This window comes from Xenopus laevis, chromosome 3L (genome assembly GCF_017654675.1).
Source record: "Xenopus laevis strain J_2021 chromosome 3L, Xenopus_laevis_v10.1, whole genome shotgun sequence".
Lineage (NCBI taxonomy): Eukaryota > Metazoa > Chordata > Amphibia > Anura > Pipidae > Xenopus > Xenopus laevis.
This window is the reverse complement of record NC_054375.1, coordinates 114,902,978-114,923,580: the sequence shown is the minus strand read 5'-3', so window position 1 is coordinate 114,923,580 and position 20,603 is coordinate 114,902,978. Positions and strand designations below refer to the sequence as shown.

Genomic DNA, 20,603 nt, shown 5'->3' with positions numbered 1-20,603 from the left:
TTGCTGGCATCTGTTGTTAACGATTGTTAGTGTGAAACAGTTACGGATACTGGTACGCAGAGATTGTGTTGGCTCATCCATCACTTCAAGCTGTGCACCGTCCATGGGGACAGATGGATAATCTTGTCTTGTTCTGAAAAGTTGTGATTCCAATTGGACAGGAAGTTGAATTGTAGAATTCTTGAATGCCCTCTTGCCCACTTCACACAATCTACTGTCAAAATCAGTTTCCCTATTACTTGCTGTCATATTGTTTACGTCATAGTAGGGAATCTGGCAAGTTGTAGCACACTGAATTGAATTTCTGGAATCTTCCTTTCCGGCAGACTGAGAGAAAGGCCTCCCTGGTCTATATTATCTTGATTCTTTGTAAGAGACTCTGGTGTTTTCTGACTCTGAGAGTTTTCTTTCCTTGCAAACCTGAGGAACAAATCAGGATTGTCCTGCAAGGAACAAAAGTTTTGTTTTGACTGAACAACTGCGTTCCACTGCTTTAACCACAAACTTCTTCTGGCTGTAACCACGATACACATGGATTTTGCCGCCTGTTTCACCCTATCTAACAAAATCATACAAAACAAATTTTTGTGAGACTTTATCTTTGCGTCTATGGCCATCTTAAGGATCACAAGGTAGGAAATATACTGTACTTGAGAATCGGTAGTAACCAATTTAAGGATGGGGGAGGGTAGGCACCACTGCAAGGGCCAGTAAAGTGTTGGGGGTGGAAATGGGACAGTTGAGATAAATGAGGGAGGCAGTTTTGTCACAGCAAGTTGTCCAGAAAGAAAGTGTGTTGGTTTGTACAATAGGGTAAAAAATCTTTGTGTCCAGTTGCTCTGTGCTACAATGTTAAATTGACAAACCAAAACTAAAAGGAAAAGGAACTTCAGCAGATTACCTGCAAAAATGTATTCCAGGTTGTTCATTCATGCCTTTTGGCATAACACTGTCCAAGTGTCTAATCCACTTGGTTTCTCTTTGAAGTAGTAAATTATTACAGTCACCACCTCTTAAAGGCTTCTGTACTACCTCTAACACCTTCTATTTCAACTGTTAGGGGCTGTGTTTATTGTTGAAAATGTCTGGATGCAAGTGTGTCAGTGTAAGAATCATTTTTGAAATTCTGAATACTATTCTTATCATCTTTTATGTGTGTATTAACCGGGATGTATTGCTTTGCCCACATAGAGAATTCCACAAGGGCATTTCAGTACATACACCACAAATTTGCTTTTGCATGTGGCAGAAGTCCCATAACGGGATTTCAAAGGAGGGTGTATGTTGGGCCCGTTAATAATGAAACTGCAGCATTTGCAGTACCTATTTTAGGTTTGCCCTCAAAAAATGTTCCTGCAGAGAGATTGTGTTGAACATAATACATCTCTATGTGATGCACCTCTTTTGTAGGCAAATCTGGGATAGTTTGAACAAACTACCATATTTTATATCTGACTGTAGGATAGACCAATATTTCCTAATGATATCTTCTATGGCTTCTCTTGTCAAATCTACCAACAAATATCAGTCTATTACTATTAACTGTACATGATATGGGTTTTAGCAGTTGTTCATGGGGAAGTAACATAACACTGTAAAAAGCAGGGATCCCCAACCTTTTTCACCTGTGAGCAACAATCAGATGTAAAAAGAGTTGGGGAGCAACACAAGCATGAAAAATGTTCCTGTATGGAGCCAAAAAATAGATGTGATTGGCTACTGGTAGCCCCTATGTGGACTGGCAGCCTACAGGAGGTTCTGTTTAGTAGTACATCTGTTTTTTATGCAATCAAAACTTGCCTCCAAAACAGAAATTAAAAAAATAAGCACCTACTTTGAGGCCACTGAGAGCAACATCCAAGGGTTTGGGGAGCAACATTCTGCTCACGAGCTACTGGTTGGGGATCACTGGTATAAAGTATGTCTGCATAAAAGCCAGCCTCCCCGTCGGGGAATTGAACTCCGGTCTCCCGCGTGACAGGCGGGGATACTTACAACTATACTAACGACTAAAGTTTAGTGAGCTACATTCCGCTGAATGAGAGAAGAATAGTTATATAGTGAATAAAGTACCCCTTCTTGTAAAATATAAGGATATTATAAGTTACAGAGGAGTTTCATGACCATATAAAATCTTTTTTTATACAGGTCATGGAACGCGGAGGTAACTTCTAATATCCTCATATTTTACAACTGGGGGTACTTTATTTATTATGATACACAAGTTTCAATGAGTCATGTGACAGAAATGACATCAGAACTCACCGTTTATAAGGATATAATTTACAAGATATTCATGGCTTTTGTGTATTATAGGTAAACCTGTATCACTTTGCCAAAAATTTGCAAAATAAAAACTGGTAAATTTTTTTGCACAACAACTTTAAACCATGCGACAATTTTCAAACTGCAAAATTTATTTTATTATGGCTCTGCAGTGAAATATTTTACTCATCCCTAGAGAAGAGGTTATTAATGTTCTTATTTGATTATGGTAATGCAAACATAATTAAATTCAACATGCCTTTTTGTATATATCTATCTCTCATATGTTTATTATTTTTAAATTTATATAACTTAAAGGTAAGAACACAGGGTGACTGTAACATTGTGTAAAGTTTAAAGTCGAGATATTATGCATTTCCGAAAAAAAGGTATATTCCTTTGTCCCTAGGGAGAGAAAGTGCACCCAATAGTGATTTATTCTTTAATCAGAATCAAATCTACTCACAGTGGGAGGCACATTTATGAAGGGTCGAATTTAAAATTCATATGAGCTCTCATAAACTCCCATAAATTAGACAAGTCAAAATTTATTAATAAACAAAAAATGTTTAATCTCGGACAATAGAAACAAACCGAAAAATTCAAATTCGATCAAACTCCGAATCTCAGGAAGGCTGCAAACATCTCCAAATTGATCCCTGGACCTCTCCCATTGACTTAAACAGCAATTCGTCAGGTTTTAGGTGGTGATAAATAAAACCCAATGCGTTTTGTATGTTCTCATACATCAATGCCCCTGAGGAAGTATGAGAACATATGAAACACAGGCTTTTTACAAGTTAAAATAAAAGGAGATCATAAGAATTATATAGTTAAAAGGAGAGCTTTATTATATGCGAAAATAGTGTTTCCCTGTGGAATTTTTAAACCGCCCAACAAATTTCAAGCTGTGCAACTTCTTTTACTATGTCTCTATGGGTGTTTTTCACAGCAAAATGCAGCTAAATATTTTGCTTTTCCCTAGAGAAGAGGATCATCAAGGTTCTTTTTTGATTATGCTGATGCATATTAAATTTAACTTGCCTTTTTGTGCATATGTATCTCTCATATGTTTATTATTTATATTTATATAATTTAGCACATAGGGTGACTGTAATATTACATTGTATAAAGTATGTCGACATAAAAGAGAGCCTCCCCGTCGGGGAATTGAACCCCGGTCTCCCGCGTGACAGGCGGGGATACTTACCACTATACTAACGAGGATTGGCTATATGATGTGTTTGAGAGTTTTTCCTTATTGATTATGCTGAGTCTGTGTTGAGGTTCCTATTTGATTATGATGATAGAAGCTTACCTTCTATAGCAGGGCTGTCCAACTGGCGGGCCACGGGCCGCATGGCCCTCCACATCAAAGTCTGCCTGCTGTGTCTGTTTACCATTTGTAAAATTTAAAAGGTATCAGTACAGAAATTAACTGGCCCCTGCATTGTTTAAACATCAAATTCAAACAAATCCCCTGTATTGTTCACACCTGTAATCCCCCTGCATTGTTCACACTTGTGACACCTCTATTGTTCACACCCCCAAAGACCTGTACTGTTCACACCTAAGACCCAGACTGAAACTGCTCACATTGTTCACCTTTTCACACCTTCTTCAAAATGCTAATGGATCACCAGCACTGTGTCACTGTATATAGTACACATTAGACTAGTCCTGATTTTCCTGTCTCCTGCTCTGTTCTGTCTTCCCTATGCTCCCTGTGTGTGTCATACTTTGCCTGCTCTTTGCACCCTGTGTTTGCCATACTCTGCCTGACATGAGCCCTATGGAACATAAGCCTGGTATTTGTTCTGGGGGTTTGTTAGCATTTGAAAATTATTGTTAGGGGCCCCTAAGGTAGTTAATCATATGCTGGGGTACTGTATTATACACAGCGGAGGAAGAGGCATATGGATTTAAGGGTAGATCTTAATATGACTTAACTTTGTTTCCATATGAGTGGCATCCCTGCTGGTGCTGGGCCAAGGTAGTTTGGCACCCTAGGCAAGAGCTTCAATCAGCGCCCCCTGTCCTGCATTACCATTTACCTGCTTACCATGATGGTTTTTAAATAAAGAAAGCAAGAAAGTGTACAACACTTTTTCATTTACTGCCCCCTGTACCTGTACCAGCAGCCAGGCCCGGACTGATAATCTGTCCGTTCGGGCATTTGCCCGAACGGCCGCTCTATCCTGTGATGAAATGGGCCGGGCGCTGCACTTATCTGATTTTAAAATTTAGGAGCAAGGAGCGCACAGTTCACATAGTTTTGAGTGCGCACGCTGAAGTTATTTTCAGAGGGAGGGGGAGAGAGAGCGAGTGAGGGAGTGAGGAGAAGTCAGCAGTGACGGCACTCCCCCCGGAACTTCGTGGGCTGGCTGGACAGTGCGTGTGCTGAATAAAGTTATTGGAGATGTCACGGCTCTCATCACAGCCACGTGACTCGTCTCCTTTGGAGAGAGAGATTGCCTGCCCCTGCGCTCTGCATCTTAAATCTGTCAGGTCAGTATGTGAGGTCCTGGGAAAAGCTACTGCACAGTAGGCATATAGGGGAGGTTAAAGCTATAGACATGGGAAGGAAGCTGATAAGAGGGGTCACTGAAACTGTTTACTGCTAAGAATGTTTGTGCTGCTCAGGTACCAGACACAATCTGGACTTGGGAGGGGGGGTTAGGGAGTTCTAGTTTAGCAAGTGCTTTGTTTTCTAGTTTAACTTTACTATGTATTACAATTACTGCCTGCTTTAAGAACATTGTGTTACCCTAGGGTAAATTGTATCTGTAATGGAAATCTGTTGTTTTTGAAGTACAACACCCCAAAATCCTGACCAGGGCCGGAACTAGGGGTAGGCAGAAGAGGCACGTGCCTAGGGCGCAAAGGCAGAGGGGCGCCAGGCACTTACCTCTTTTGATGCCGTCCCTTAGTTCGGACCCATCTGTGGCTGCAGTTCCTGCTCAATGACGATTGTGCGCTCTTCCGCAGTCACTCGTTCTCTTCTGCGCATGTGCGAACAATTGGAAGCGCCGTAGTCGGCCAGGTTGCCTTGGGCACTGATCCTGACGTCCCGTCCCCATTATAAGTTCACTTCTTGCTATTTGTTTTATGGGGCCCTTTTGCCTCAGTGTTGGATGTTTAAAGCAGAAAGGTGAGTTCCACCTGTGCCAGCTACTTGATGAACTGAGTTATTCCTAGGGCAATAGCAGTAGAGCCAGTTATTAGGGCCTTATTGGGCCCAAATGTACAGCAGTTACACCCCTGGTGATGGTTAAATCTGTCCCATTTAGCTTCGTGGAAAAATATGCAAAATTTGAAAAGGCATATTTTCAAATATATTCATTTATTTTTTAGACTTTTTTTTTTTACTGCACAGGTATTGTAGTTCATTTCTGTGTATTTCCTTTATTTTTAGAAATCAAAAGTGTTATCTATTTCATGTGCGGCCCCAGAAAAAAAATTCTTCTTCGAATGTGGCCCAGGGAAGCCAAAAGGTTGGACACCCCTGCAGTAAATTATAATTCATAATGTACCCCCTAATTTATAAAGATATGTATGCTTTTATATTGTCACATAACTTCTCTGTGACTTATAATATCTTTATAAATTACAGTAGGGGGTACATTATCCACTATATAATATATATATATATATGTATATTTATGAAATATGCGTGTGTGTAAGTAAAAGACCAGCACGCATTTATGTGTGGGCTGCTTTGATTTTTTTGCCAGGGCTGCTTTTTACTCCCAGTCCGGCCCTGCCAGCAGCCATCCATAATACAGCCCCCCCTGTGCCAGTAGCCATCCATTATACTGCCCTCCCATACCTGTACCAGCAAGCTAAGCAGCAATCTATCATACAGCCCTCCAGCAGCCATCATATTGACCCCAATTTTTACCTGTGCCAGCAGCAGCCAAAAATAAATCTGATCACATCAAATTGCCCCCAAGTATTATGTACCTGTCCTAGACAGCGGCCTACTCTGCCTACCCCTAGTTCTGGCCCTGATCCCTGCAGTGAGCACTAACCACCTGTTTTTTTGGTTTGCTATTAATGTGGACATGGTCTTGCAGTAAAATGGGTGTGGTTTAAAGTGGGTGTGGTCTAAAAACAGGGAGTGGCTAACATTGGCTTCTATTATCGGCCCTCCACCATGTCGATTAGAAAAATTCCGTCCCTCTGTACCATATAAATTGGACAGCACTGTTCTATAGCATAAGTTAACATGCCTTTTTGTGCATATGTATTTCTCATGTTTATTATATTTATATAACTTAAAGTTTAGCACACAGGGTGAAACCTTTTGTACCGTGTTAGACAGTTGAAAAAGTTATAGGGTAGTGCTTTTGATATGAAGCATAACAAAAGTGGTGTAAAATAACTTTATTGGCTAACATGATAACATGATAATCACAGCAAGGTTTTAGAACATTGCCGTTCCTTCTTCAGAACTGATTAAAGAAGCTATTTTGGCACTGACATATATACAGAATTTTTTGTTAAGCCTTCCCAAACCTGCCTGCAGTCTCTCCTGACAAATGGAGAAAAAAGAGAAGAAAAACAAAATTGTATTTGTATCTCGTACTACTGGTGCAAAGTCTGTTTCCAGCTTGGTGTGGGGGACACTACTGGCAGCCTATATGTCAGGTGGGACTGTAACTACTGCGTGTCTGCGTATTTATCATTCGTAGCAACTATATTTTCTTTCTTCTGCTACCGCTTTGGTGTGTAACTTTAAGTTTAAGTCCCGGAACTGCAGTTTGGAATCTGATTGGCTGGAGAATGAAACTTGCACCTCCCTCCAGCCAATCCAATTTCTGCTCTGTGTTCTGGCACCTAAAATTTGTTGGCAAGTGCAGCAGCATTGAAGGTGTAACAGAGATGAAAGAAAGTACCTGATCTGAGGTCAGTAATGAATAAAGTATCCAGGCATGCAGTAACTGGCCTCCCCCAATGGTTCTGGCCCTGTGCAACAACCTAATGACTGCCATCAGCACCCATCCCCTGCCATCTTAAACAGCCTTTACACTAGCACGTCAGTGAGCAGGGGTGTTTTTGTGAAAAATAGAACATAATGGTGGAGAGGAGTCATAGTGCGTAGGGTAGATAAAAATGCAAGTGCAGAGGAAAAGAAAAGTGTTATAGTAGGAGTTAATCTGAAAACACAGGGAGAGCCATTAATGTAGAGAATTTAGAATTGAGGAAAGTTTGCTGATAACCTGGCAGATGTGAGAGGAATGGGAAAAAAAGCAAACTTAAAATATAAGAATGAATAAAAGTTACTGGGATGTGAAAAATAATTAAAAGAAGCCAGAAAGAACAAAAAAAGAAGAAGAAAAAAAGGTCAAGGGGAAAGTGCAGGAATGCAAATAACAGAGGCAGAAAGAAAGGGGACAATAGAATGTGTGTATGGAATTCCAAAATGTCCAAAAATCTGTAAATGTTATGATTGTGGGCCTGTGCTTAACAGTGCCTGTGTTGGTAGGACAACAGTTCTACAGTGGTCATTCTGTGCCTAAGCTGACAATATTGTGCTGCAACAATCTACTGCCCTAAGTGTATAGTATACGTATTTTAAATTATAATATTTTTTTTTTAAAGGTTATGTTTTATTTGCTTTTAATAAACATTACAAACAAGAAAAAATAAAAGTAATATATCCACAAACATGTGCATAGTTAAGACATGTGTCACTGGTCCATAATTATTTGCTTTCAATTGGTACAGCGTAGATTGAGGGTAAGTTAGCATCGGAAGACATTACAGGTATAGTGTAAGTATATATATATTATCCGGTTGCATGATAAATTCTCGGTTGCACGCCCGGTCCCATTTCCCACCAAGGACTCCATATCTTTTGAAATTTATCTGCGGTGCCTCTCGCTTCATGGGTAAGCTTTATTTTGGGTATAGTTGAATCAACAAGGTTAATCCAGGAGTCCTTTGTGGGAGGGGTAGGTCCCATCCAGTGCATAATCACACATTTCTTAGCATAGAATAATAACGCTCTAAACCTTAATCTCGCACAGACAGTGGGTGCAAGGTGTTCCACTACACCCAGGAGACACACAATGGGGGAGAGTATATTTGGGAATTTGAGTGTGTTCGCTAACGAGGCCATTACTTGCGACCAGTAAGTATTTATCACTGGGCAAGACCAGATCATGTGTAGAAAATTGGCTACTGGAGTTCCACATCTGGGGCAGGAGTCAGTGTCCGTCTTACCCATTGCCTTTAGTTTAAGCGGGGTGATATAGAGTTGATGAAACACCTTGTATTGAATCAGCCTATCCCTTATTGCTATTAAGCTTTTATACATAGTTTCTGTTGCCTCGTCCCAGTCATCCTGGGTCAGCTCTGGAATGTTAGTCTTCCACCGTACCTGAGCTGTGTGGAAAGGAGGGGGGACACTGGCTAGCAGGTTTTTGTATAGCCTGGACACCAACTTAACTGTTTGTTCAGCTATGAGGGTTTCTTCAATTGTCATTGTGGCAAGGACAGGAGAAAGAGTACCAAACTGGGCCTTAAAAGTGTGTCGAATTTGGAAATATCGAAAAAGTGGGAGGGTCTAAGAGGTGCATTTGGCTTGTAGTTCAGTATGTGAAGGGAAGGTACTGTTTTGCAGAAGATCGCCCAGGTATTTAATGCCCTGCCTTGGCCAGAAGAGGAAGTCCTCTAGGTTACGGAAGTGAAGTAGGTTGGAGTTGCCCCATAATGGTAATAGTGGATTCAGCCGAATTGGTCCTTTCTTAAATATTTTCAATACTTGGGTCCAGGCTCTATGAGGAGTGGAGATGGTGGATGGCAGACTGCCGGCATCCGAGATTTTCCGACGGGGAAGATTTTTAAGTCCTTCCAGTGACCCTATTATATTTGCATGTAGCGCCATATTTGGGTTATATGGGTCCGGATGATACCACCAGTGCAGGTAATACACTTGGGCCGCTATGTAATACAACTGGAAGTTGGGTAAGGCGAGTCCACCATCCTCCCTCTCCGCTGTCAATTTCTCCCAGGCAATTCTCGGTACCTTACGGTTCCATATAAAGGGAAGTATCAATTGGTTGATTTTTTTAAATACTGATTTGGGAATGTATATGGGGGTTAAATTATAATATTTAAATGACAGGGCAGTACCCACTTACTCTACAAGCAGTAAACTACCCCTGACTATCTCAAAACTAAAGTAAAGTTTATTTAATCTTATTTATCTGGGACTCTATACTTCAAAGTTCCATCACTTTATTCTTATCAGATCACAGGATTAAAAATTAGCTAAGGCAATGGCACACGGGACATTTTGTTGCAGATAGTAATTAGTAGCTAACGCAGCAGACAAAGCATCTCTTCCCATCAGCAGTAATGGGAATTGTGGCGGAAAAACATATGCATCACTAAAGTAGCCTGTAATATAATTTCCCACCAGCAATTAACATTACTGCCAGTGGAAAGGAAACTAGGCATGGTTTGTCACCTACAGTATTATAGGTTTGTCATGGCCAATAAATCGTCCTATGTACCATAGCCTTCATGCCAGCCTGTATGTGGCCATCTTTAGCCCCCCCCAACAAAAAAATCACCCTCTGCCTATGCTGTGGCGGCAACAAACTACTACAGGAATCTGTTATCTACTTTAAACCTTAGGTCTAATTCGTGCCTGGTCTGGACTACTTTGCATAACCCACCTACCTGTCTGTCACTGCTTGCAATACAAATTATGCTTATGTGTTGTTTCTCCTTTTGTCCCTCACAGGTTTTTTTTGTAAACAAAATTCTGTATATATGTCAGTGTCAACATAGCTGCAATGTAAATGTCAAATTAGCTTCTGACTAGAAATAAATTCAGAGGAAACATGCAGTTTTTGAATGTACTTTCTTTTTCTATGTTCCAATAGTTTTTTTATTGAAAATTATAAAGTTACATACATCCACCTTGTTAACAGAAAAAAAGGGTCACAAGTCAACCATTTTAACTTCAAACTACAAATGTGTTTGACATCCACAAATTTCGGTTGGGCTATAGGAATACTAAAAAACATAAAAAGAAGGAAAAAAGAAGGGGGGGTTATATAATCATATAATCAACTACAATCTGCAATCTGGGAGATGTTTATGCATAAAAAGGCATGTTGAATCTAGTTATGCTTCTGTCATCATAATCAAATAGCAGCCTCAACACAGACTCAGCATAATCAAGGCAGAACAGTGTTCCATAGCTGCAACCAGCCAGTCCTCGTTAGTATAGTGGTCAGTATCCCCGCCTGTCACGCGGGAGACCGGGGTTCAATTCCCCGACGGGGAGGCTATCTTTTATGTTAACATAATTTATACAATGTTGTTTTAAAAACTGTTTTACGTAAAAGAATAAAGTGAAACATGTTCGCTTTATGTCAAATTAGCTTCTGAAGATAAATAAATACAGAGGAATCATGCAGTTTTTTAATGTATGTTACTTTTCTATGTTTTAAAAGTTTTTTTATTGACGATTTTCTAAAAAAAAAAAGTTTTTCACTTATAAAGTGCACTTATATCTTAGCTAGCCAATAAAGGTATCATCTTTACGCCACTTTTGTTCTGCTACATATCAAAAGTTCTACCCTATAACTTTCACACAGCGTGAATGTAGCATTGTGTAAAGTTTTTCTATGTAAAACAGCCTCCCCGTCGGGGAATTGAACCCCGGTCTCCCGCGTGACAGGCGGGGATACTCACCACTATACTAACGAGGATCAGCTTATAGTTAATTTTGAGTGCTGTTCCGTGTTGATTATGTTGCGTTGAAGCATAACTAAATTCAACAGAAATAAGCTGCACCAACCCTTTTTTAAGCTTGGACAGAGATAATGAATCCATGGATCCCAAACCTTCATGAATTGCCTTTGCTAGTTAATTTTTCCATAATCAATCCTCACCCCTAAGCTTAGCTTCTCAAAAGCTGCTCAGAGCCCACTGAGCATGTGAATGTTGCAGACACTAGGAGGCTTTCAGCATGCAAAATTTATAATCATATAATCAACTACAATCTGCAATCTGGGAGATGTTTATGCATAAAAAGGCATGTTGAATCTAGTTATAACACAGACTCAGCATAATCAACATGACTGTGCCCAGCCAATCCTCGTTAGTATAGTGGTGAGTATCCCCGCCTGTCACGCGGGAGACCGGGGTTCAATTCCCCGACGGGGAGGCTATTTTTTTATGTTAACATAATTTATACAATGTTGTGTTAAAAACTGTTTTACGTAAAAGAATAAAGTGAAACATGTTCGCTTTATATTAGGCTCTATGTCAAATTAGCTTCTGACGAGAAATAAATACAGAGGAATCATGCAGTTTTTGAATGTACGTTACTTTTCTATGTTTTAAAAGTTTTTTATTGACAATTTTGTAAAAAAAAAAAAAAAAAGTTTTTCACTTATAAAGTGCTGTGATTATTATCTTAGCTAGCCAATAAAGGTATCATCTTTACGCCAGTTTTGTTATGCTTTATATCAAAAGTTCTACCCTATAACTTTCACACAGTGTGACTGTAACATAGCATTGTATAAAGCTTTTTTATGTAAAATAGCCTCCCCGTCGGGGAATTGAACCCCGGTCTCCCGCGTGACAGGCGGGGATACTCACCACTATACTAACGAGGATTGGCTTATAATTAATTTTGAGTGCTGTTCCCTGTTGATTATGTTTAGTTGAGGCATAACTAAATTGAACATGACTTTTTATGCATATGTGCATAAAATACCTGAAACGCAGAGGTTGTGATTGCTTTGCAGTTACTGTGATAGGATTACTAAGGTATCATGCAACTCCTAGAAACAAGTGTTACTTGTGAAACTTGCATCAATGAATGTGCGAAGTATGAATCGCCTCGTTTGCGCCTCTTTCAAACCAGCGGTCTTTATTATCCAAGATTTGGACATTGTTATCTTCAAAGGAGTTTGCCTTGTCTTTTAGGGTTGGGTACATGGGAAGATTCGGGGAGATTTAGTCGCCCGGTGACTAATCGCCTCTTCTTTGGGGCGACTAATGTCCCCGAACTGCTTCCCCCCTGTCTTCCGCCTGCTAGAATGAAAAATCGCCTGTGGCATGGCAGTCGCGCTTCGTTTCCAAAGTTTCCAGATGCAGATTGCTGCTGCAAGGTGCTTTATTTCTGGCTACATACACATGTAGTCAGAAATAAAGCACCTTGCAGCAATCTGCATCTGGTATGCTCTCCTCACTTCTCTAAGTAATTGTATACACTACTGACCAGCAGGAGGCCATAGAGGATAGAAGTACCACGGAATCTGAATACTTGCTCGGGCTGTGCGCTGGAATACCCATAGTTTGATTATGATGATAGAAGCATAAATTCAACATACCTTTTTGTGCATATATATTTCTCATGTTTTTTCTCATGTCCATGAACATCTCTCAGATTGCAGTTGATTTTATGTTTTGCAAGCTGTTCCGTGTTATACTTGTGTCTTAAGTTCAGTAAATCATATATCACTAAATGAGAGAAGAGGCCATCTAGGTTCCTATTTGATTATGATCATACAAGCATAATTAAATTTAACATGCCTTTTTGTGCATATGTAGCTTTCTTGTATATTATTTTTATATTTATATATCTTGGCACACAGGGTGACTGTAACATAACATTGTATAAAGTATCTTGGCATAAAAGATAGCCTCCCCGTCGGGGAATTGAACCCCGGTCTCCCGCGTGACAGGCGGGGATACTCACCACTATACTAACGAGGATTGGCTGATTGTTACTTTTGAGTGCTTTTCCGTGTTGATTGGTGAGTCCATGGTGAGATTCCTATTTGATTGTGATACTAGAAGCATACTAAAAAAACTAAATTCAACATGCCTTTTTATGCATATGTTCATAAACATCTCCCAGATTGCAGATTGTAGTTGATTATATGATTATAAGTTTTGCAACACTCACATGCTCAGTGGGCTCTGAGCAGCTTTTGAGAAGCTAAGCTTAGGGGTGAGTATTCATTATGAAAAATTAACTAGCAAAGGCAATTTATGAAGGTTTGGCATCCATGGATTCAGTATCTCTGTCCAAGCAGATTTGATTATTCCACTTTAACCTATTGATAAACCTAAAACAGGGTTGGTGCAGCTCATTTCTCTCCCCCCTCCTTCTTTTTCCTTCTTTATTTCTTCTTTTTCTTTTTATGTTTTAAGTATTCCTATAGCCCCACCGAAATGTGCACATGTCAAACACATGTGTAACATTTGATGTTGGAAGTTAAAATTGTTGATTTGTGACTCTTTTTTTCTGTTAACAAGGTGGATGTATGGTACTTTACAAGTGAAAAACTTTTTTTTATAAAATTTTCAATAAAAAACTTTTGAAACATAGAAAAGTAACAAACATTCAAAAACTGCATGATTGCTCTGTATTTATTTATCGTCTGAAGCTAATTTGACATAAAGCCTGGTATAAAAAGTGAACATATTTCACTTTATTCTTTTATGTAAGACACTTTTTAACATAACAATGTATAAATTATGTCGAGATAAAAGAAAGCCTCCCCGTCGGGGAATTGAACCCCGGTCTCCCGCGTGACAGGCGGGGATACTCACCACTATACTAACGAGGACTGGCTGATAGATAGTTTTGAGTCCTGATCAGTGTTGATTATGATGATAAAAGCATAAATGTTACATACCTTTTGTGCATATATATTTCTCATGTTTTTTCTTATGTCCATAAACATCTCTCAGATTGCAGATTGTAGTTGATTTTATGTTTTGCATGCTGTTCCATGTTATACTTGTGTCTTAAGTTCAGTAAATCATCCTATATACTAATTGAAGGCCTATCTATGTCCCGAGTGGAGGGGAGGCAGATGCGCACGCAACTTCGGTTAGGATCTATGAGATGCGCGCGCAACTTCAGCCGAAAGACATAGATGCGGCCTTCGATTAGCAGATGTGCTGGAAGGTTAGGATCAGAACAGGTTAGGATCGGGGAGGCAGATGCGCTGGAAGGTTAGGATCTAGGGAGGCAGATGCGCTCACCGTCTCCTTCTGCCTCCCGCCGCCTCTTCTTTCCTGCTCACTCAGGCGGCGACCGCTGGAAGGTTAGGATCTAGGGAGGCAGATGCGCTCACCGTCACACTAGGGGAACCGGTTGCGTACCTGCACGAAAGTCTGTATAAGCGTCGGCCATCTTGCTACTCCTCTGCGACTTTGTCATCCGCCCACTGCCAAATCCGCCCACTAAAGTCTGTATAAGCGTCAGCCATCTTGCTACTCCTCTGCGACTTTGTCATCCGCCCACTGCCAAATCCGCCCACTAAAGTCTGTATAAGCGTCGGCCATCTTGCTACTCCTCTGCGAGTTTGTCATCCGCCCACTAAAGTCTGTATAAGCGTCGGCCATCTTGCTACTCCTTTGCAAGTTTGTCTAATGGCGGCGCTAGCGTCACTCTAGGAGGGGAACCGGTTGCGTACCTGCGTGGGTGGCCATTTTTAGCAAAACGGGCTATATTATCTCCAAAAAATATTGATGTTGACATGATAAACAACCAAGTGATTGCATTACTTCCTGGACAAAGCTGTGTCTTTCTGAGTACTGACTGTATTGATTCTGAAGACGAAAGTGAGAAACTTAATTTCCCATTAGAATATTTAAACACTATCAACCCTGCTGGATTACCACAGCACAATCTTATACTCAAAGTAGGAACAATAGTCATGCTGTTAAGAAACCTTAACACTAAGCAAGGTTTATGTAACGGTACACGGTTGGTTGTGAAGAGCATGAGACAAAATGTTATCAAGGCAGAAGTGCTTACAGGATCCCATAGCGGTGATACTGTTTTGATTCCCAGAATTGACCTTACCAGTTCTGACCAGGAATTACCTTTTAAACTTAAACGACGACAATTCCCCATTAAGGCTGCATTTGCCATGACAATCAACAAATCACAAGGACAAACATTGGATAAAGTCGGCATTTACCTATCTGAGCCTGTGTTTGGTCATGGTCAACTTTATGTTGCATTTAAAAGAGTGCAGCGTTCATCTGATGTTAAAGTCAAGATTTTAAGTACAGCTCACCAGGGAGAACTCATTCAAGGACAGGAGAACATTTTCACAAAAAATGTTGTTTATAAAGAAATTTTTCAGTAACACTTTACTACCAATAAACTCAAAATTTAAGAATTCTAATAGCAGATAGGTAATAACAAGCAATAGGCACAGATTTACTCTACATCCCCACAAATTAGCGTCGCCAGTTGCTGCCTGGGGATGCAGAGTGAATCAGCACCCATCGCATTTTGCTGCCTCACTGTTGTTACCATTCTTTCATTAACGATTCTTTAGAGAATCGGGGGTTTACTGGTATATCACTAAATGGGAGAAGAGGACATCAAGGTTCCTATTTGATTATGATCATACAAGGATAATTCAATTTAACATGCCTTTTTTTGCATATGTATCTCTCATTTTTATTATTTTTATATTTATATATCTTAGCACATAGGGTGACTATAACATAACATTGTATAGAGTATGTTGGCATAAAAGATATCATAGCCTCCCCGTCGGGGAATTGAACCCCGGTCTCCCGCGTGACAGGCGGGGATACTCACCACTATACTAACGAGGATTGGCTGATTGTGTTTTTGGAACGATGTTCCGTGTTGATTATGCTGCATCTGTATTGATATTACTATTTCATTATGATGATAGAAGCATAACTAGATTCAACATGCCTTTTTATGCATATGTTCATAAACATCTCCCAGATTGCAGATTGTAGTTGATTATATGATTATAAGTTTTGCAACACTCACATGCTCAGTGGGCTCTGAGCAGCTGTTGAGAAGCTAAGCTTAGGGGTGAGGATTGATTATGGAAAAATTAACTAGCAAAGGCAATTCATGAAGGTTTGGGATCTATGGATTTCTCCCCCCCCCCTTCTTTTTTCCATCCTTATTTCTTCTTTTTCTTTTTCCTTTTCTATATGTTTTTTAGTATTCCTATAGCCCCACCGAATTGTGTGAAGGTCAAACACTTGAAGTTAAAATGGTTGACTTGTGACCCTTTTTTTCTGTTACCGAGGTGGATGTATGGAACTTTATAAGTGAAAAACTTTTTGGAAAATTTTCAATAAAAAACTTGAAACATAGAAAAAGAAATTGCATTCAAAAACTACATGTTTCCTCTCTATTTATTTCTATTCAGAAGCTAATTTGACATAGAGCCTTATATAAAGCGAATATGTTTCACTTTATTCTTTTGTGTAAAACACTTTTTAAAATGTGTGCAGGTTAAAAATAATATTATACAAAACATAGCCTCCCCGTCGGGGAATCGAACCCCGGTCTCCCGCGTGACAGGCGGGGATACTTACCACTATACTAACGAGGATAAGCTTAGGAATTTTCAAAATATAAAACTATATAAATGTACTTATTAAAATTAGTTAAATATCCACATGTCAAATTGAGGATAACATCTGACAGATTGTATCCCCTGGAAGGATATGTGCAGCGTTCTAGGGCCGGAATTTTTCTGGTCTACATGGTGGTGGGCCGATAATGGAAGCCAGTGTTGACCACTCCCTGTTTTTTTAAACCACACCCATATTACCACAAAACCATGTCCACATTAATTATGATAGCACACCAAAAAACCAAATAGTTGGTGCTTACTGCAGGGATATCACTCATCATTCATATGCTATAATTATGAATTCCCAGACTGATGGAAACAAGATAATCAAATAATTTATATAGTGTAATTAAAGTTCATTTTGCTTGAAAAACATGATAACATAGAATTTGAAATAATTTTTTTGGGTGACGGGTCCCCTTTAACATCCTGCAGTTATTTGGCAACAGTGTTTGCTCCTTTTACTTATTTTGATTAACTTAAATTTTGACAACAATTGTTATTCAATATACTGTTCAGCCTTGATACATTGGCAGACACCCTAAGCTTAGTATGTTTTGGCTGATTTCAGTCAGAACATTTTCTAATGGAAACAGTTTTTTCCTCTGTCTCTATATTTTCTGGATAAATAGAATACTAATTATTTTATTTTGTACAAAGTTAGCTTTTATTTGGGTTAATAAATTATGTGAAACTTACTTTTGTGTTTTTTACATGTTTGAGTTTCTAGTTCATTGTGTTTTCAATGGAACCTCTGCTGTCATGCCCAGCTCATTTAGCAGAACTCTTTCTCTTTGGTTGCAGAGCAAAATAGTTCACATTCATGTGCAAATGCTTTTATCCCAGTTTAAGTAACTAAACAAGACATATTACCCAACACAGGCAGCGAGGAATGTTGGCTAGAAGTGTATCGATTGCCTAAGGATTCCTGGCTAAAAGAGGTGGAACATGCTCAGACAGTACTGCTATCAAGCATTTCCTTGCCAGCTACACAGACTGCACCCAGTGAAACCTTACAAGTATGGTTTTAAAAAAGTTGTATCTGTTCCCAAGAACACTTACAAATTATTGTGTTTTTTTATGTTTAAACTGTTAATACAGCAATTCATAGATGAATATATTCCTCTCAATAATCAATTGTGAGGCTCTGTTTTCATCTTACAGTCTGTTTTCCTAAAAACTGTCTGGTTGCTAGTGTAGCGCTATAGTAAATTGTGTGTATCGTACACCACTATTGAGCTCCACTCCCAATATATGTGCCCCGGATGAGACCTGTAATCTTAGGGAGTGAGCTCTCGCAACGGAGTGGAGGCAGGGTGTAGTGCAACTGTAACTGGATACAGGGTTTAATAATTGGGCGCCAGTGGTGCTTTCAGCCTTTCCCTAAGTGGAACCTGAGGGGAATCTATCTACCCTGTTCCTATACACTTAGTCCCTACTTCTGGGCTATTAGTACCCGGGATCTTAATCCCTCTGACTCTCCTCGTCGGAGCCTGGAGCTGCTCAACTAAATAACCTGTCTATCTGTCACTCCTAGAGTGACCTATAATGGTGAGTAGCCTATTCTTACTAATCCTAAAATACTCAGGTTCCACACAGACTCAGCCTGTTAGCTCAGGCTAGAGCCAGCACAAAATGGACACTGAAAGCATGGCTTCAGAGCAGAAAGAGCAAACAGTACCCCTCCCAACTGTATTTTTGACCCAAATAGGTGTCCATAACATTGAGGGACTGCCTGCACAAAATACTAGGGGTGGCTATTTTACACATCCCTACACTAGGATGCACTGGGACCCTAACTAGCATTCACTTTGAACTTCGGAGCTGAAGAACAAAAAGTTAGATAATAACAAAACAAATTGAAACTGAAGACCAGTGAAACTCCTGTGTTCCTTCACTGTGTTGTGGGCAGTGGGGGAGGAAGGGTTTGGTTATGGTTGAGATGTGAACTGTGGGCTGGGGGTGTAGAATTCGAGGGTAGTACAGTCAGAAGCAGGGGTTTAGGGTTCCTTCCCTGGTCTAGGAGTGCAACTGTTTAGTATCTGCCCCTGTACCCCCCTCCAAAGATTGTTTAATAATTTGCTCTTACAATTTTCGATATATTATTTGTTTTTTACTGTGATTCCTCACCTTAAGAGAAACATATTTTTACGATTACAAACAATTCAACCATGCTGTTTGTCAGTGGTGCTTTGATAATTAATACATCATGCTGGAATCGACCAGTCAGAGCAACTGAAAGCTGCCAGTGACTCACATCATGAGTGTGATGGCTGCAGGTGGAAAGAGCAATACAAACTATTTGTGATTTTTATTCAACCTCCACTACAGTTAGTGAATTTATATAATAGTTATTCCTCTTAAATGATTTTGTCATTGATATATAATGTAATAAATGTAATGTAAACACTGTCATGTAATTACATTTGCTTTATTTGTATGCTTTAAATTATAGACAGAAGCTGAAATAAAACTTGCACCACCAGTACTTTTAATGAAGATTAAACCTCCAAATCCAGTAACCGGTAGGTACACAGAATAAGTACACATAGGGTTGCCACATGGGCTGCCTGGTTCAGTTCTGCAACCCAAACAAAACCCTGCCAATATCTTCCCTGAATTGGGCCTGCGTGTTACCTCCATCACCCCATCCCTAAATGTTGTCATCACACTATCCCTAAATGTTGTCATCACCCCAGCCATCTGACATCATCTTTCCATCTGTTAAGTCATTTGCCCTTCCCCATAATGTCACTGTGGCAATACATTAGGACAGTAATAGCAACCAAACAGGAAGAAGATGATGCACAGGAGAATTGCATTACACCAGCCAATTTAAATAACATCAAATCTTAGTGGTCTGTGCCACTAACCAGCAAGGATACATGTTTTATGTAAGAGCCTGCTATATTCAATTTAACATCCCTTACCTCCCAACTGTCCAGTTTTAAGCGGAACAGTCCCGGCTCAACCTGCAGTCCTGGATTGTTACTGAACTGTCCCGACTTTCTCTTTGATCTCCTAAACTGAACAGCCAGAGAAAAGTTAGACAAAGTTTCTAACTTAATTGGCTTTTGGCAGAGAACCCAGAACACTCATCAGGTGCACTTGGATACTTTTGAAACAATTTAAGATAAACAAAGAAGCATGGTCAAGCCAAGCCGACAGGGCACCCTAAGCATCCGGACGCCCATGTGTGCGCAAGCATACTCTCGACTTGCTAAGATATTGTTTCTATTGAATTTATCCAGGTAGTACATTCAAATGTGCACAGGAAGCAGTGCAGAAGTATGAGCATAACACTGTGTTTGGTATCGGACAGAACCACATCATTAGTGGTAATCAGTGGGAGGAGCAAGAAGCAATATTTACAAACTCTTTCCAGAAATACCTCAGTTTTGAAAATGCTAATACATCCAAAAGTGAACCAGCAAGGTGAGTAAATTAGGCAGTGCACAGGGTGCAATGGTGCAGGGGTGCTAGGCACATACCTCTTCTGTCACCTACTTATAGACTAAGCCCTTGCCCCCACCCAATTTGACCTTGGGTGTGGAGAGATGGCCAGTAAGTTTGGCCCAGCAATGATAATACTAGAGGTTGATTGGGACTCCATAATGGAAGAATGAATGCAGTTGATAAATCTAATATTGAGTTAAATATTTGTTGTTTGGGAATAAGAAATGTGATAGCTAGGGAGATAACACAAAATTGCAGTACAAATAATGTTTTTGATCTAAATATTTATTTAAAATTATTTAATAACGACAACATGCTCCACAGCACTTTACAGAGATCAAGCATCATTCGCTGCCCCATTGGAGCTAGCTTACAGCTTGAGTCCTTGACACATTCACATAACTGTAAACGATAAGGGATAGGATGGAGCACACAATCCGCAGGCTCTGCTGCAAATTTTCTATTGAT

The 20,603-nt window shown here is 39.8% G+C and overlaps 1 protein-coding gene and 9 non-coding genes across 10 annotated transcripts in view; 3 read left to right on the top strand and 7 right to left on the bottom strand.

Moving 5' to 3' along the window:
- wdr93.L (WD repeat domain 93 L homeolog) overlaps nt 1-20,603 on the top strand; it is a 45,837-nt gene that overhangs the window by 7,372 nt on the left and 17,862 nt on the right. The window contains exons 6-8 of the mRNA XM_018253205.2: nt 17,562-17,698; nt 19,135-19,204; nt 19,931-20,114. Coding sequence (XP_018108694.1) covers nt 17,562-17,698; nt 19,135-19,204; nt 19,931-20,114 — 391 coding nt within the window. The remainder of the gene's footprint in view (nt 1-17,561; nt 17,699-19,134; nt 19,205-19,930; nt 20,115-20,603) is intronic.
- trnad-guc lies at nt 3,421-3,492 on the bottom strand. The gene has a single exon. It is a non-coding gene; the product is annotated as a tRNA-Asp (tRNA).
- trnad-guc lies at nt 10,499-10,570 on the top strand. Its single transcript has one exon. It is a non-coding gene; the product is annotated as a tRNA-Asp (tRNA).
- trnad-guc lies at nt 10,926-10,997 on the bottom strand. The gene has a single exon. It is a non-coding gene; the product is annotated as a tRNA-Asp (tRNA).
- Nucleotides 11,384-11,455, top strand: trnad-guc. The gene has a single exon. It is a non-coding gene; the product is annotated as a tRNA-Asp (tRNA).
- trnad-guc lies at nt 11,838-11,909 on the bottom strand. The gene has a single exon. It is a non-coding gene; the product is annotated as a tRNA-Asp (tRNA).
- trnad-guc lies at nt 12,943-13,014 on the bottom strand. The gene has a single exon. It is a non-coding gene; the product is annotated as a tRNA-Asp (tRNA).
- trnad-guc lies at nt 13,803-13,874 on the bottom strand. The gene has a single exon. It is a non-coding gene; the product is annotated as a tRNA-Asp (tRNA).
- Nucleotides 15,820-15,891, bottom strand: trnad-guc. Its single transcript has one exon. It is a non-coding gene; the product is annotated as a tRNA-Asp (tRNA).
- On the bottom strand, nt 16,584-16,655 carry trnad-guc. The gene has a single exon. It is a non-coding gene; the product is annotated as a tRNA-Asp (tRNA).